Source organism: Hemiscyllium ocellatum, chromosome 20 (genome assembly GCF_020745735.1).
Source record: "Hemiscyllium ocellatum isolate sHemOce1 chromosome 20, sHemOce1.pat.X.cur, whole genome shotgun sequence".
Lineage (NCBI taxonomy): Eukaryota > Metazoa > Chordata > Chondrichthyes > Orectolobiformes > Hemiscylliidae > Hemiscyllium > Hemiscyllium ocellatum.
Genome location: NC_083420.1, coordinates 19,801,267 through 19,816,305, shown reverse-complemented (window position 1 = coordinate 19,816,305; position 15,039 = coordinate 19,801,267). Strand labels below are relative to the sequence as shown.

At 42.4% G+C, this 15,039-nt stretch overlaps 1 protein-coding gene across 1 annotated transcript in view; it reads right to left on the bottom strand.

Moving 5' to 3' along the window:
- LOC132825163 (arf-GAP with dual PH domain-containing protein 1-like) overlaps window positions 1-2,309 on the bottom strand; it is a 127,202-nt gene extending 124,893 nt beyond the window's left edge. Inside the window, exon 1 of the mRNA XM_060840186.1 lies at window positions 1,909-2,309. Within this exon, the coding sequence (XP_060696169.1) occupies window positions 1,909-1,993 (85 nt within the window). The 5' untranslated portion in view covers window positions 1,994-2,309. The remainder of the gene's footprint in view (window positions 1-1,908) is intronic.
- Window positions 2,310-15,039: the final 12,730 nt, after the last annotated feature.

Here is a 15,039-nt window from a genome sequence, read left to right as displayed (position 1 = left end):
TTATCACACAGTTCAATTTGTAGCTTGACTGGACAAACGGGAGTCTGAGCTGCTCAAACACCAGAACGCATTTGTCTAGTGGCCGTGAAACAATTTATAAATCAACAAGTACAGTATAGTTGACATATTTACTATGATTACATGGGAGGTACAAGCCTTTGAAGCTCAGCAGCCTTATTTTTGCCAGCATGTCTAATTTGATGGCTGTCCTATCAGACTTTTATGGTCTTGGTGGTTTGAAAAAGCCTGCTTATCTGTGTCATGTGTGCACTGGAGTTACTCACTGAGAAGTCCACAATTATAAAGTGTTTGGATTGCTCTGTTTATACAGAATGTTAAAAATCAGACAACTTTGCCCACCGCAGTCCAAAAGCCACTCCTACAAAATCATGGACAATAAGCTACTACCACATATTGAAGGTATCTCAGAACTTTCCCCAATAGGCTGAAGGAAATTTATCTCCCCGAAATTCAGTGACAGGTTTTTGAACTGCCTCCCCCAATTTAGTGCGAGTGCCTTTTTCAAAGCTATCCTCACCACCCCACTCCACTTACTGCTGATTTTTCATTCCCCCAGTGAATGCGCTGCCTTAAAGGAAGAGGATTCAATGTAATTTTCAGAAGGAACTGGATAAGCACTTGTTTAAAAAAAAACTTGCTGGGATTTGAGCTCAGAACAGGAGATTGGGAATAATCAGAAAGTGACTATGAACAAGACAAGGTCATGGTTTAATTGAACATCCAGTTTTACAAGGATGCAGCCTGAAGCATCATAAAGCAGACAGGACCATGAGGTTATCCAATACTAAATTTAATTATTTTTGCAACACATGGGGTTGATATTTTTGAATTTATAGACACAATAAACCCTCAGGTTTTTTGTGCTCAGAATAATATTTGTGCTATCAACTTGCAAGCCTGACAGTTTGAAAGAACAATTGAGTTTTTGGAATTAAGTCATTCAGCATTAAATGATTCCACATTTTTTTTCCCCAGTTAATTTGATACAGTTTTGATTTTAACTGAATTACCTTGTGTCATGCTTTACAAAATCTATTTCAACATTTCTCCAGGGATAAAGTCAATTTAAATAATTACATGCAAAATAACTAACACTCAATCTCCCTTGCCTTCCCTGATGTTCCCTCCCCCTTCAAAAAACTCATGTATTCTTTGCCATGTCACTCTTTACTATACTTTATCCTCTACCACAGTCACCAAATACAACAGACACCCCCAATAAAAAAAAGGAATGTTTTCTAAATATTGATAGAAATATAATATTTCTAGGAGCTACCTCGCCCTCTTGCCAAATTGGGACTTGGTAATTAAATCTGACATCGCAGTCGGGACCAAAGTCCATATCCGTCCAGTGCCAGATTTTACACAGTACAATACAAACCCGTGTTGTCATTGGAGTCTGCCGTGAAGGGGCACCTGTAATAAGGTGCACGCCTTGTTGGCACTGTGGGGACCTTACGCAAACAAAACCCCACCCTTAGCAAAAGTGGAATATAATAATTAATGTGGGGGGGGGGGGGAAGAGAGGAGGAAGAACGAAAGAGAAAAATAAAGCAGAAGGCACGCCCCTGAATTGCTCTAAAAAGGAACCAAATGCAACCTTCATGCCCTAACTATGTCCAACCTATCACCGGATATTGATACAGTAATTTTTGTCCCCTAAAAATGCCCCATTCTGCAGATGCTGGGCAACACTGACAAATCCTCGATGCTCCTGACACTGCCCTTCCTGCTCACAGGTGTTTGACTAGGGAGGTATAGTGAGGAGGTGCCCTGCAGGAGCACTGTCCCCCGTTTGATGTCCCCTTTCCCCACCCCCGTCTGATTTGCATCTCTCGTTTAACAATCAAACGCTGCCTCTGTCGCCCCCGTCTCGCTGCTACTTACCCGAGGCACCGCAATCCGCACACGCCTCGTTCCCTGGATTCTCCAACAGATCCTGCAAAAGTCTCCTGTTTCTCTCGACCGCCATGCTATCAAGACAGCTGGAATAGAATCTGTCCTCTCTTTTTGAAAAGAAAAATCAATATGCCTTGCCAGACTTAGCAGGCTGCAATTTCTTGCTTCCTTTTTTAAATATTCTATTTCTCTTTTTTTTTAAAAAAAGTGAATTTGTCCAGAATCTCCTCCTGCTGCTATGATTTCATCATAAGCCACTTTTTTCCTGGTTGCTGCATGTCGGTTTAAAATTAGATGAAAGAGCAAAGTAGAGGGGCGAAGCCTTATCACTAAGCCAGCGACACACACACATCAAACTTGCTCTCTGCCTCTCACTTGTACTTGTTCCGCATTCTTACGCCGGCGAGCAAAGTGACCATTCCCCCTCCCCCGTCAGAGATACGCCTTAAAAGCTCCAGACCGACCTCTAGTGGGAACCAATCAACTCGAACCTGCCGGCACATCCCAATTATTGGCTGGAATGAAGTCATCCTCATCCGCAATCTTTTGTGTGTGTGTGTGGGGAGGAGGCTGCTTTTCTTTCAGCCCACCCCCGGGCCCAGGGTCTCCCCCAGACATCTTCGCCGAAGTCCAGAATGGTCACAGAGAATGCTGGAGAAACCCGGCAGGAGTAGAGGAGACTGAGTGCCTCTTTAGAAGAAGCCATTTGGTCCCCTTATTTAAGAAATTATGTCATTTCACTGGAGGCAGTTCAGAGTCATAGAGTTATACAGCACCTAAACAGACCCTTCAGTCCAACTTCACTGTGCTGACCAGATATCCTAAACTGATCTCGTCTCATTTAATTAAAAATCGCACAACACCGGGTTATAGTCCAACAGGTTTATTTGGAAGCACTGGCTTTCAGAGCGCTGCTCCTTCATCAGGTGGTTGTGGAACTGGACCATAAGACGCAGAATTTCAGCAAAAGCTTATAGTGTCATGCAACTGAAATGATATCTTGAACAATCCTAGATTGCTGTTAAGTCTTTAATCTTTTAGAATGGTTGCCAGTTTTGGATCATTAATATGTAAATCACACGACTTCTTTTAAGTCACATTCTCAAAATTACTTGAGGTTTTATTTTTAAAAATGGTGATGTCTCAGCTCAGACTACCTGATGAAGGAGCAGTGTTCCAACAGCTACTGCTTCCAAATAAACCTGTTGTTGTGTGATTTTCCATTTTGTCCACCCCAGTCCAACACTAGCTCCTCCACATCATAGCTAGTCTAATTTGCCAGCATTTGGCCCATATCCCTCTAAACCCATCCCATTCATGTACCTATCTAGATGCCTTTTAAATGTTTAAAAATGTATTGCTGGAAAAGCGCAGCAGGTCAGGCAGCATCAAAGGGACAGGAGAATCAACATTTCGGGCATAAGCCCTTCTTCAGGATTCATTTCATCGATTCTCCTGTTCCTTTGATGCTGCCTGCCTGCTGCGCTTTTCCAGCAACACATTTTTAAGCTCTGATCTCCAGCATCTGCAGTCCTCACTTTTTCCTAGCCTTCTAAATGTTGTAATTGTAGCACCCTCCATCAGCTGCTCTGGCAGCTCATTCCATACACGCACCAACCTCTATATGAAAATGTTGCTCCTTTATGTCCCTTTTAAATCTTTCCCTTCTCACCTTAAACCTATGCCCATGAGTTTTGGACTCTGCTACCCTGGGAAAAAAAACCTTGGCACAGATGGTTATCTAGGATGATCTCTGGCATGAAGGGATTGTTTTATAACCAAAGACTAAATGGTTTGAAACTTTACTCATTTAGAAGAGAGGGAGGTGAACTCATTGAAACATATAGGATTCATAAGAGGCTTGAGAGTCAATGCTGAGGGATATTTCCACTCATGGGAATGTGTAGGTCAAAAGGGTATCGTCTCAGAATTAACGGGTGCAAATTTAAGACAGATGAGGTGATATTTCTTCTCCCAGAGTGAGTCTTTGAAACTCCTTGTTACAGACAGCTGTGGGGGGCAGAGTCTTGGTGTACATTTAATGCTGAGGTAGATTCGTGATCAGTCAGGGTATCAAGGGTGAAAGGGTGAAGGTAGGAAAGTGAACATGAGGAATGTCAGATCAGCCATGATCCTACTGAATGTGGACCAAGTTTGAGAGCCCAAATGGCCTACCCCTGTTCCTGATTTTTATGGTCTTACTGAACTTGAAAGTTTTCACTCTGTTTTTATCTCTATTGATGTCGCCAGACGTGCTGAGTCCCAAGGTGGTGGGCTACCTGAGAATTCCTATCCTCCTACAGTCTACACACTGTCAAACCCTAATCAGCTCAGTACCACCTCTTGATTCTCAGTGGGTCACTCGAAGAGCACAAGTTCAAATCCCACTCCAGTGTTGGAGTTATAATTTGAGATTGACTCTCCTAGTGTTATACTGCAGGAAGTGTGCACAACCAAAAGTGCTGCCTTTCAGTTGAGACTTTGAATTGAGACCTCAGGTATAAATGAAATATCCTATTCTCAAAGAAATGGGGGGAGGGGGAGGGTTTATCCCTGTTCATTCTTTATCCTGATGGTCATTATCTCTTTACTGTTATTGAGATTTTGCTGTCTACAAAGTGGCTGTCATACTTCCTGCATTGCAACACTGAATACATTTCAAAAGGTACTTCATCAAAATAAGTACTTCATTCAGCTGCAAAGTGCATTGTGACTTCACTGGTTTTCTTCTGAAGCAAGATTCACTATTGTCAGTGGTTAGCAGTTTCTCAGTGGACAGTTAACATAGTGTAACATTGAAGCTCTAACATGCACAGTTTTTTTGTAAATACAGAATCCCTACAGTGTGGAAACAGGCCCTTCAGCCCAACCCGAACCTCCAAAGTGTAACCCACCCAGACCCATTCCCCTACTTTATTAGTCCACGTTTACCCCTGATTAATCTGCCTAACCTACACATTCCTGGACACTACAGACAATTTAGCACCCTGACCTACACATCTTTGGATTGTGGGAAGGAACCCAAACAATCACAGGAAGAACATACAAACTCCATACAGACAGTTGCCCAGAGGCTGGAATTGAACCCAGGTCCCTGGCACTGTGAGGCAGCAGTGCTAACCACTGAGTCACCGTGCCGCCCCAGTCACACCCCAGCCCCAAGCAATTATGCTTGATTTTCAATAAGACATCAATATGTAACTTTATTCTTACATATCCTGTTCATGATCACCTGCACAGCACTGCCCTTTCTCGCCTTTCCCTCAAGTCCCTCTGTCATTGAAATCCTTAGCAATGTTGAATTGAATTGAATTTATTGTCATGTGTACTGAGGCACAGTGAAAATCTTTGACTTGTGATCAATACAGGCAGGTCACAGAGTTAAGTAGCAAAGATAAGTAAATAATAGGTAACAGCAGCAAAACAAAAACACAGGTACATGCGAATGTTAAGAGTTAGTGAGTCCATTCAGTACTCTAACAACAGTAGGGTAGAAACTGTTTTGAAACCAGATAGCACATGTGTTCAGACGTCTGTATCTTCTCCCCAATGGTAGAGGTTGTAGAAAAACATTGCCATGGTGGGATGGATCTTTGAGAATGCTGGCGGACTTTCCTTGACAGCGGACCTGGCAGATGGATTCTATAGATGGGAGGTTGGCCTATTGTCCAGGCCGAGTTCACCATTCTCTGTAACTGACTCTGATCTTGAATGGTACAGTTGCCATACCAGGTAGTGATACTTTGCAAGGTATTCACTGTCATGCCTGAGGAAGAAGAGATGTTGTTGGCCTTTGTAACCAATATGTTCACATGAAGTGTCCAAGAAAGCTTGTTGTAGATGACCACTCCCAGGAGCTTGACACTCTCCACTCATTTCACCTCTGTGCTGTTAATGTGTAGGGGGGCATGAGTAACATCCAGCCAAAAGTCAATAATGAGTTCCTTGGTTTGAGTTGCCGGCATTGAAAGCTAGGTTGTTCTCAGTGCACTGTTATTCCAGGTCTTCCACCTCCCGTCTGTAGTCTGTTTCGTCGCCATCTAAGATTCGATCGACTATGGTGGTATCATCAGTGAATTTGTAAATGGCATTAGTCTGTTATTTGGCGACACAGTCATGGGTATACAGTGAATACAGTAGGATGCTGAATACGCATCCCTGGAGGGCTCAGTGTTGAGTGATGGAGACGATGAAATATTGTCCCAAACTTCACTGAATGTGGCCTTTGGGTCAGGAAACTGAGGATCCAGTTGCAGAGAGTGGGCTTAACCTGAGATCACTAAGTTTAGTAATCAGTCTCGAGGGGATAATAATGTCAATGGCTGAACTGTAATCAATGAGTAGGATTCTTACGTAGCTGTTCTTGGTGTCAACATGTTCCAGGGAGGAGTGAAAGACAAGTGATATGGTATCCAACGTGGATCTGTTGGCCCAGTAGGCAAATTGGAATGGGTCAAGAGTAGTGGGGAAGCTGGAGTTGATTAATGCCATGAACAGCCTTTCAAAGCACCTCAGGACCAAAGTTAGGGAGACTGGGCAGTAGTCATTGAGACATGCTGCATGAGCCTTCTTAGGCACAGGGATGATGTTAGCCCTCTTGAAACAGGTAAGGACAGTGGCCTGCTGCAGGGAGGAGTTGAAGATGTCTGAGAAGACCTCTGCCAGTTAATCTCTGCATGCTCGGAGTGCATGGCCTGGTAATTCATCTGGTCCCATTGGTTTCCTTGGATTCACATGAAGGAAAACTGATCTGACCTCTGATGCAGTAACTGTTGGAATAGGTTCATCAGGACTTGTCCAAATAGATGTTACCTCTCCGCCAAAATTCTGCTCAAAGCAGGCATAGAAGGCATTGAGATGACCTGGGAGGGATGTGTCATCGTCTGCTATCATGCACTGTCTCTTTTTAGAACCTATGATGTCATTCTTTTGTCATGCTTAGGTTCAGTGGGGCCCTTTTGGGGACCAACGGGGCAGTGATGACCTCAAAGTGGAATTGATTGCTTCACTGTTCCAGTAAAACCTGTAATGTGACAATTTTGAAAGAGACTGACCAACGGGTGCTTTATGTATTATTTTCTTTCAGGCAATAGGCCCCTTCTAATACAGAAACTGAGGATTTATGATGGAAGAGACTATTTGCCATTTTAGATCAGCATTGATTGGAGCCGACACCTTTGCCCACTCTGACCAGATTAAAGGCCTTCAATCAAATATGCATATTGAATTACTTTGAGGGGTCTGAAGGATCAGAATTTCTTGGATCCCAGCCCACCTATGATCCCAAACCAAACCTCCAATAATTTAGCTTGTTAATGATTCTCCCACAGCTTGTTGTCAGACCTAAATGAGGGCTGGCAAGGTCCGTTAAATGGCAGGTTGTCTCCTTTCTTCAAGAAGAGGCATACCACCATTCTATCCACTGTAACTAAAATTTATACTGACACAAGTCACTCCAGACCTATCCTCCAGTGGAACCATCGCCACCATCTCACCAACAATTCCTGTGCCAAAAATATTGTATTTAAACGCTTCATCTTCGTTCACTGTCCCATCTTAATTCTGCTACCTGTCCTTCATCCTCCAATTTTGCAAAGCTGACCTTGAATGTCCCTGCTGTAAAAAAAAAAGTCGTGGTGCCTTCATTCTGTGACCTGGACATTTCATAATGGTAGGCTTGTTCAGAAGGTCAGGAGGAATGGGATACAGGGAAATTTAGCTGTCTGGATACAGAATTGGCTGGTCGACAGAAGACAGTGAATGGTAGTGGAAGGAAAATATTCTGCCTGGAAGTCAGTGGTGAGTGGTGTTCCACAGGGCTCTGTTCTTGGACCTCTACTCTTTGTAATTTTTATTAATGACTTGGATGAGGAGATTGAAGGATGGGTTAGCAAGTTTGCAGCCGACACAAAGGTTGGAGGTGTCGACAGTATAGAGGACTGTTGTAGGCTGCAGCGGGACATTGATAGGATGCAGAGATGGGCTGAGAAGTGGCAGATGGAGTTCAACCTGGAAAAATGCAAAGTAATGCATTTTGGAAGGTCGAACTTGAAAGTTGAGTACAGGATTAAAGACCGGATGCTTGGCAGTGTGGAGGAACAGCGGGATCTTGGTGTGCAGGTACATAGATCCCTTAAAATTGCCACCCAAGTGGACAGGGTTGTTAAGAAAGCATATGGTGTTTTGGCTTTCATTAACAGGGGTATTGAGTTTAAGAGCCGTGAGATCTTGTTGCAGCTCTATAAAACTTTGGTTAGACCGCACTTGGAATACTGTGTCCAGTTCTGGTCACCCTGTTATAGGAAAGATGTGGATGTTTTGGAGAGGGTTCAGAGGAGGTTTACTAGGATGCTGCCTGGAATGGAGGGCTTATCTTACGAAGAGAGATTGACTGAGCTCGGACGTTTTTCATTGGAAAAAAGAAGGAAGAGAGGAGACCTAATTGAGGTGTACAAGATAATGAGGGTCATAGATAGAGTTGATAGCCAGAAACTTTTTCCCAGGGCAGAAATTGTTAACATGAGGGGTCATTGTTTTAAGCTGTTTGGCGGAAAGTATAGAGGGGATGTCAGAGGCGGGTTCTTTACGCAGAGAGTTGTGAGCAGCCAGTTGTGAGTTGTGTGGAATGCGTTACCAGCAGCAGTTGTTGAAGTGAGGTCATTGGGGATATTTAAGAGACTGCTGGACATGCATATGGTCGCAGAAATTTGAGGGTTGTGCATTAGGTTTACCTTACATGCGGATCAATGGTCAGTACAACATTGTGGGCTGAAGGGCCTGTTCTGTTCTATGTTCTATGTTCTATAACTCCTGTTCCTTTAAAATTTACACCTTTGTTAAAAGTCAGTTTTAGATTAGATTCCCTACAGTATGGAAACAGGTCCTTCAGCCCAACATGTCCACACCGACCCTCCAAAGAGTAACCCACCCAGACACATTCCCTAACCCTATACAGTATTTACCCCTGACTAATGCACCTAACACTATGGGCAATTTAGCATGGCCAATTCACCTGACCTGCACATCTTTGGATTGTGGGAGGAAACCTGAGCACCTGGAGGAAACCCACACAGTCACCCACGGTAGGAATTGAACCCAGGTCCCTAGCGCTGTGAGGCAGCAGTACTAACCACTGAGCCACTGTGGGGGAACCCTTATTGTTATTTCCCTTGGTAATCTTTCCACAACATCCACTGCTCCCAATACTTGGCTCACATTTCCCTGTGTATTTCTATCCATGCAAGCTGTTGTCATCAGAATTTCTCTGGAGCCTAATGCCTCTTGTTCTTGTAGCTTAAAAAACCATTGACAGCACTGTAGTCATGCTGGGCTCTAAAACATGTGGTTTCCAAGAATGTAGTTTGTTTGAAGGTCATGGATGAGGAAAGAGAATGTAAATCCTCTCAACATTTTCTAAAAAAGAATTTACAACTTGTCTTGTTCCTCTGATGCAAACAGGAAAAGAGACTTGGGAGCAACATTGGTGTTTCCATATCTGATCAGTTGTAAGATAACTAACTCCTTTCTTGGAGAAAATAAACAAAGATTTGCTCCCAGGTTATCCATGCTATTTCTTGCACTGGCAATCTTGCTTATTTCATGGGATGTGTGTGCCACTGGCAAGGCCAACATTTGCTGCCCATCCTTAATTGCCGTTGAGAAGCTGGTGGAGAGGGACATTTTGACCTAGCTACAGTGAAGAAACAGTGGTGTAGTCCAGAGCAGCATGGGGAGTGGATTTGGAGGGGAACTTGCAGGTGGTGTTATTCCCATGCATGCACTGCTCTCATCCTTCTAGATGGTAGTGGTTGAGGCACTAGGAAGTGTTACTGAGGAAACTTTGGTGATTTGTGGCAGCATATCTGTAGTTACCACACACTGCTGCCACTGTACATTGCTAAGGGAGAGAATTAATGTTTAAGCTAGTGAATGGTTACAAATTAAGCAAGCTGCTAATTGATGGGCTAAATAGCTACTTCTGCTACTGTTTTTTTTGTTTCATCTAGGGTAGTGCCCAATATCATATCTGTTATAGGAGTTGTACCCATCCAGATAAGTGAAGAGTTTTTCATCAAACTTATGACTTGTGCCTTGCAGATGGTGGACAGTGAAACTAAAGAACATAGAGCAATACAACACAGGAACAGGCCTTTGACCCACCATGTCCATGCTGACCATGATGCCATTCTAAACTAATCCTATCTGACTCCACATGATCAGTATCCCTCTGTTCCCTGCCTGCTCATGTGCCTATCAAAATGCCTCTTAAACATTGCTACTGTAACTCCTCCCTAGTAATGAGTTCCAGGCACTTAACACCTTCTGCACAGAAAAAAATTTCCTCACACATCTCTTTTAAACATTCCCATCTCACTTTAAATCTATGCCCCTGGTATTTGATGTTTCCATCATGGAAAAAAGATTTTGACTATCCACCCTATCCATGCCTCTCATAATTTATATAATATATACTTATATCAGGTCACCCTTCAGCCTCTGAAAATTTAGCAAAAAAAATCCAAGTTTGTCCAACCTCTCCTTATAGCTAATACACTCCATTGCAGGCAACATTGTGATAACCTCTTTTGCACCCTCTCCAAAGCCTCCATATCCTTCCTAAAGTGTGGCGACCAAAACTGCACACCATACTCCAAATGTTGGCTAACTGAAGTTTTATACAGCTGCAACATGACTTGCCAGCTTTTACATTCAATGCCCCAACTGATGAAGGCAAGCTTTCTATAAGCAATCTCTACCATCTTATCCACTTGCATTGCCATTGTCAGGGCGCTCTGGACTTGCACCCCAAAATTTCTGCAATTCAATGTTCCTAAGGGTCCTGCCAGTTACTGTGTACTTTCCTCCTGCATTTAACCCCCAAAATGCATCATCTCAGACTTGGCTGGATTAAATTCCATCTGCTATTGCTCCATCCACCTTTCCAAATGCTCTATATCATGCCGTATCCTTTGACAATTTTCCTCATTATCCACAACTCCAATAATTTTCATGACATCTGGAAAACTACTATTCAAACTACCAATGTTTTCATACATGTCATTTATATAAATCACAAACATCAGAACTCCTTGCAGACCGTAACTGCTTACTGATTTCCAGTCAGAAAAATACCCTTCCACAACTATCCTCTATTTTCTTTGACCAAGTCAATTATGTATCCAATTTATCAACTTATCCCATGTGACTCAATCTTTGAGACCAATACCATGAGGGACATTGTCAAATACTTTAGTAAAGCTCACGGAGGACAACATCCAATGCCCTACCCTCAACATTCATCTTGGTCACTTGCTCAAAAAACTCAAACAGGTTTGTGAGACAGAACCTCTCCACACAAAATCATGCTGACCATCCTTAATACATCCGTTACTTTCCAAATGTGAATAAATCCCGTCGCTAAGAATCTTCTCCAACAATTTCCCTACCTCTGATGTAAGGCTTACTGGACTATAATTTCCTGGATGATCCATGTTGCCCTTCTTGAACAAGGGAACAACATTAGCTATTCTCCAGTCTTCTGGTACCTTGCCCATGGCTAATGAGGATACCAAGATCTTTGTCAAGGCCCCCAACAATCTCCTTGCGTGCCTCCCTCAGTATGCTGGGATAGATCCCATCAGGCTTGAGGACATAACAATTCCTACTTCTTAATATTGACATGTCCTAGAATATCAACATACTTCTCTCAAATCTTTCCATCATCCATGTCTTTCGTCTTGGTGAATGCCAATGTGAAGTCTTCATTGAGGACCTTACCCACTTTTTCCAGGTCCGTGCATAAATTCCCTCCTTTGCTCTTGAGGGGACCTACCCTTTCCCTAGCTACCCTCTTGCTCATAATATTCACATAAAATGTGAGGACTGTAGTTACTCACCACAGGATACCCAGCCTCTAAATACAGTTTTTCTGTGCTTTTGATATAATAATCTTCATCCTGCTCAATCAGAAAATGCACTCAACCAGATAGGAAGACCAAAGCATCTTGACACAAAGGAGTTTTGTTTGACATTGTTAGATAGTGTGAAATAGATAATAGAAAATAGGCTATTAAGGTCATGTTAACATTAATGAAAATAAAATTCAGGAAAAGTATGTATTATCACCTGTTGTATACTGTTGAATAAAGTCAAGGAAAGACTTGCATTTTTCATGATCTCAGGCTGTCTAAGAATACTTTATAGTCAATTGAGTATGCTTCAAGAAGTATTTAATGTTGGAACACATGAAACAGGGCAGCCAGTTTATGTATAACTGTTCATAATGAAATCTCCTCTACAATGGGGAGATGAAACACTGACTGGATGACTGCTTTGCAGAACCTACATTCTCCCTGTAAAAATGATCCCAAAGTTCCAGTTGCCTGCCAGTACAACACAACACCATGTCCCTGACCAACATCTCTGTCTTGGGCCTGCTGCAGTTCTCCAGTGAGACATAGCACAAACTGGAGGAACAACATTTCATCTTCTGCCTGTAATCCCTAGAACTTTCAGGACTCAATATCGATGTCAATAACCTTAGAGTCTGATCACCTCCTTGTGTGCCCTTTATTGAGCCCAACACTAGAGACTCTGTCATGACACAGCCTTCAGCACAGCCCCTATTTTCACCTAGCTATTTTCCCTAATATCAGTTTTACTTTCTCCTGGCTTACTATCAACCAACCCTTTGTTAGCTTAATTTTTTTTCTCTCTCTCTGAGGTCTGATTGTATCTATTCGCTCACTCCTTTGTGCGCCCCCCCCCCCCCTTTCCATGTCATTAGCACTAATGCCACCTGTTCCTATCAACTATCAGTTCTAATGAAGGGTCACTGGACTTGTGGGGTGGCATGGTGGCTCAGTGGTTAGCACTGATACCTCACAGCACCAGGGACCTGGGTTCATTTCCAGCCTCAGGCCACTGTCTGTGTATGCGTTTGCACATTCTCCCTGTGCCTGTGTGGATTTTCTCTGGGTGCTCTGGTTTCTTCCCACAATCCAAAAATGTGCAGGTTAGGTAAATTGGCCATGCTAAATTGCCCATAGGTTCAGGGATGTGTAGTTTGGTGCATTAGTCAAGAGTAAATGTAGAATAATAGGGTAGGGGAATGGGTTTGGGTGGAATGATCAGTGTGGACTTGGGCTGAAGGGCCTGTCCCCACATTGTGGGGATTCTATGACTCACAGCTTTAACTCTGCTTTCTCTCCACAGATGCTGCCAGACCTATTCATTTTCTCCAGCAATTTCTGTTTTTGATTCAGATCTTCAGCATCTACAGTTCTTTGTTTTGTTCTGTACATTGCAAGATTCTGCAATCAGTGTTAATGAGCAGATATCCATTGACTGTTGAGAGGTAAGTATTGTTTAGCATATGGGGTATAATGCCCTATTGTTACTTAATAATGCTCTTAATAAAAAATCCTATGGCAGTTTTTTGAGGAAAAGCTGGGACTTTTTGCCAGTGTCCAATATTTATCATTCATTGAATAAAAATGATTATCTAATAAATATCTTACTGGTGTGAGATCTTGCTGAGCACAATTTGACAATCACATTTCCTGAATTTCAAGGTTACGTCATTACCTGTAACACACTTTGGACCATCCTCAGGTGATAAATAAATGACAGCTTTTCCTTCCTTTGTAATGATCTTGGCTTTTACTGTTTGTTATGCTTCGTGCACTGAACTGCTAAGCCATTGTTGGATTTGAGTTAATGTGTTTAGGAGTTTTGAGTAAATTTATTGATCCCAGATCTAAACTTAATCAATATAGTTCCTTCAATTTTGGGAAATTTGCCAATAAACACATCAAAAGCATTCTCTTCATAGTAGTAATGACAGGACGATCTGGGAGAGCTCCACGTGGTCCTGATAAACGAATGAATGACAGTGGCATAACCTACAGTTCTGACCTCATGTGTGCCGTGTGCATGATCAGCTACTGGAAGTTGTTACTATTGATTGTGCACTGATTGGTGTAAACACACAGAAAGTGCAAGGCAGGATTTTATCATCCAATTTGGCCATCATCAGTTCCCCTTGTTAATAACATTAAAATATCAGAGGCAATTGGTGACTTCTAAATCTGAAGACTTTGTAAGCAAAATGAGTAGCCTGATAGTATTTGTTTACAAAAGACATTTATAGTAACAGTAAATAATTTCACAGAAACATCAATTTACATATGTGCCATATCTGTAATATAGTAAAATGCTCTCAAATGCTTCAGAGGGAAGTTATCAGACAAGGTTAACACTGAACCATGTAATAAGACATTAAGATGGGTAGCCAAGAGTTTATTTAATTAGAGATGCTCTAATTAACATGATAGAATAGGAGAAAGTAACAGAAAGGTGCAGAGATGTATGGAGAGAACCTATGAAGTGGAAAGCATGGCCATTAATGGTGGAGCAAAGGTCAGAAAAGATCCTTGCAAGGCTAGAATAAAAGATGTGCCAAGTCCAAAGATGTGCAAGTTAGATGGATTGGCCATGCTAAATTGTCCGAAAGTGTCAAGGGATGTGGAGGGTAAATAGAATAGCCATGAGAAATGCAGGATTATGGGGATAGGGCAGGGGGAGAGAGTCTGGGTGAGACATACTGATGCTTTGGAGGGTTGGTATAGACTTGAGGGGCTGAATGGCCTGCTTCCACATTGTAGAGATTCTATGATTCTGTGATGATGACTCTTGGAGGTATAGTAGAGCTGGAGGAGGTTACAGAAGTAAGGCGACCCAGTTGTAAACTATGTAGACAAGGACACTGTCGCAATCCAGTTTAAACTGCCTATAAAATACTTATTTGTGAGACTACTTGCTAAATTCGCACTAATTGTATTTGAATGTATGCAGGTGATGGATGTTAACTGATGTTTCTGCAAGTAGGAACAAGTTGAAACTGCAGTGGTTAGTTGGGAGGTGCATATTGGTTCCAATTCTATACTTTCCCATTCTGCCCTTGCAGAGATCATGTACTGAGGAACATAGAAACATAATAATAAAAAAGGAAGGATTGAGCCATTCAGCCCTTCGAACTGGTTCCACTATTCATATTATGTTTTGACCTTGACGGCTTTCTGTAGTTGCAAATTCAACAGGCTCACCACTCTGTGGATG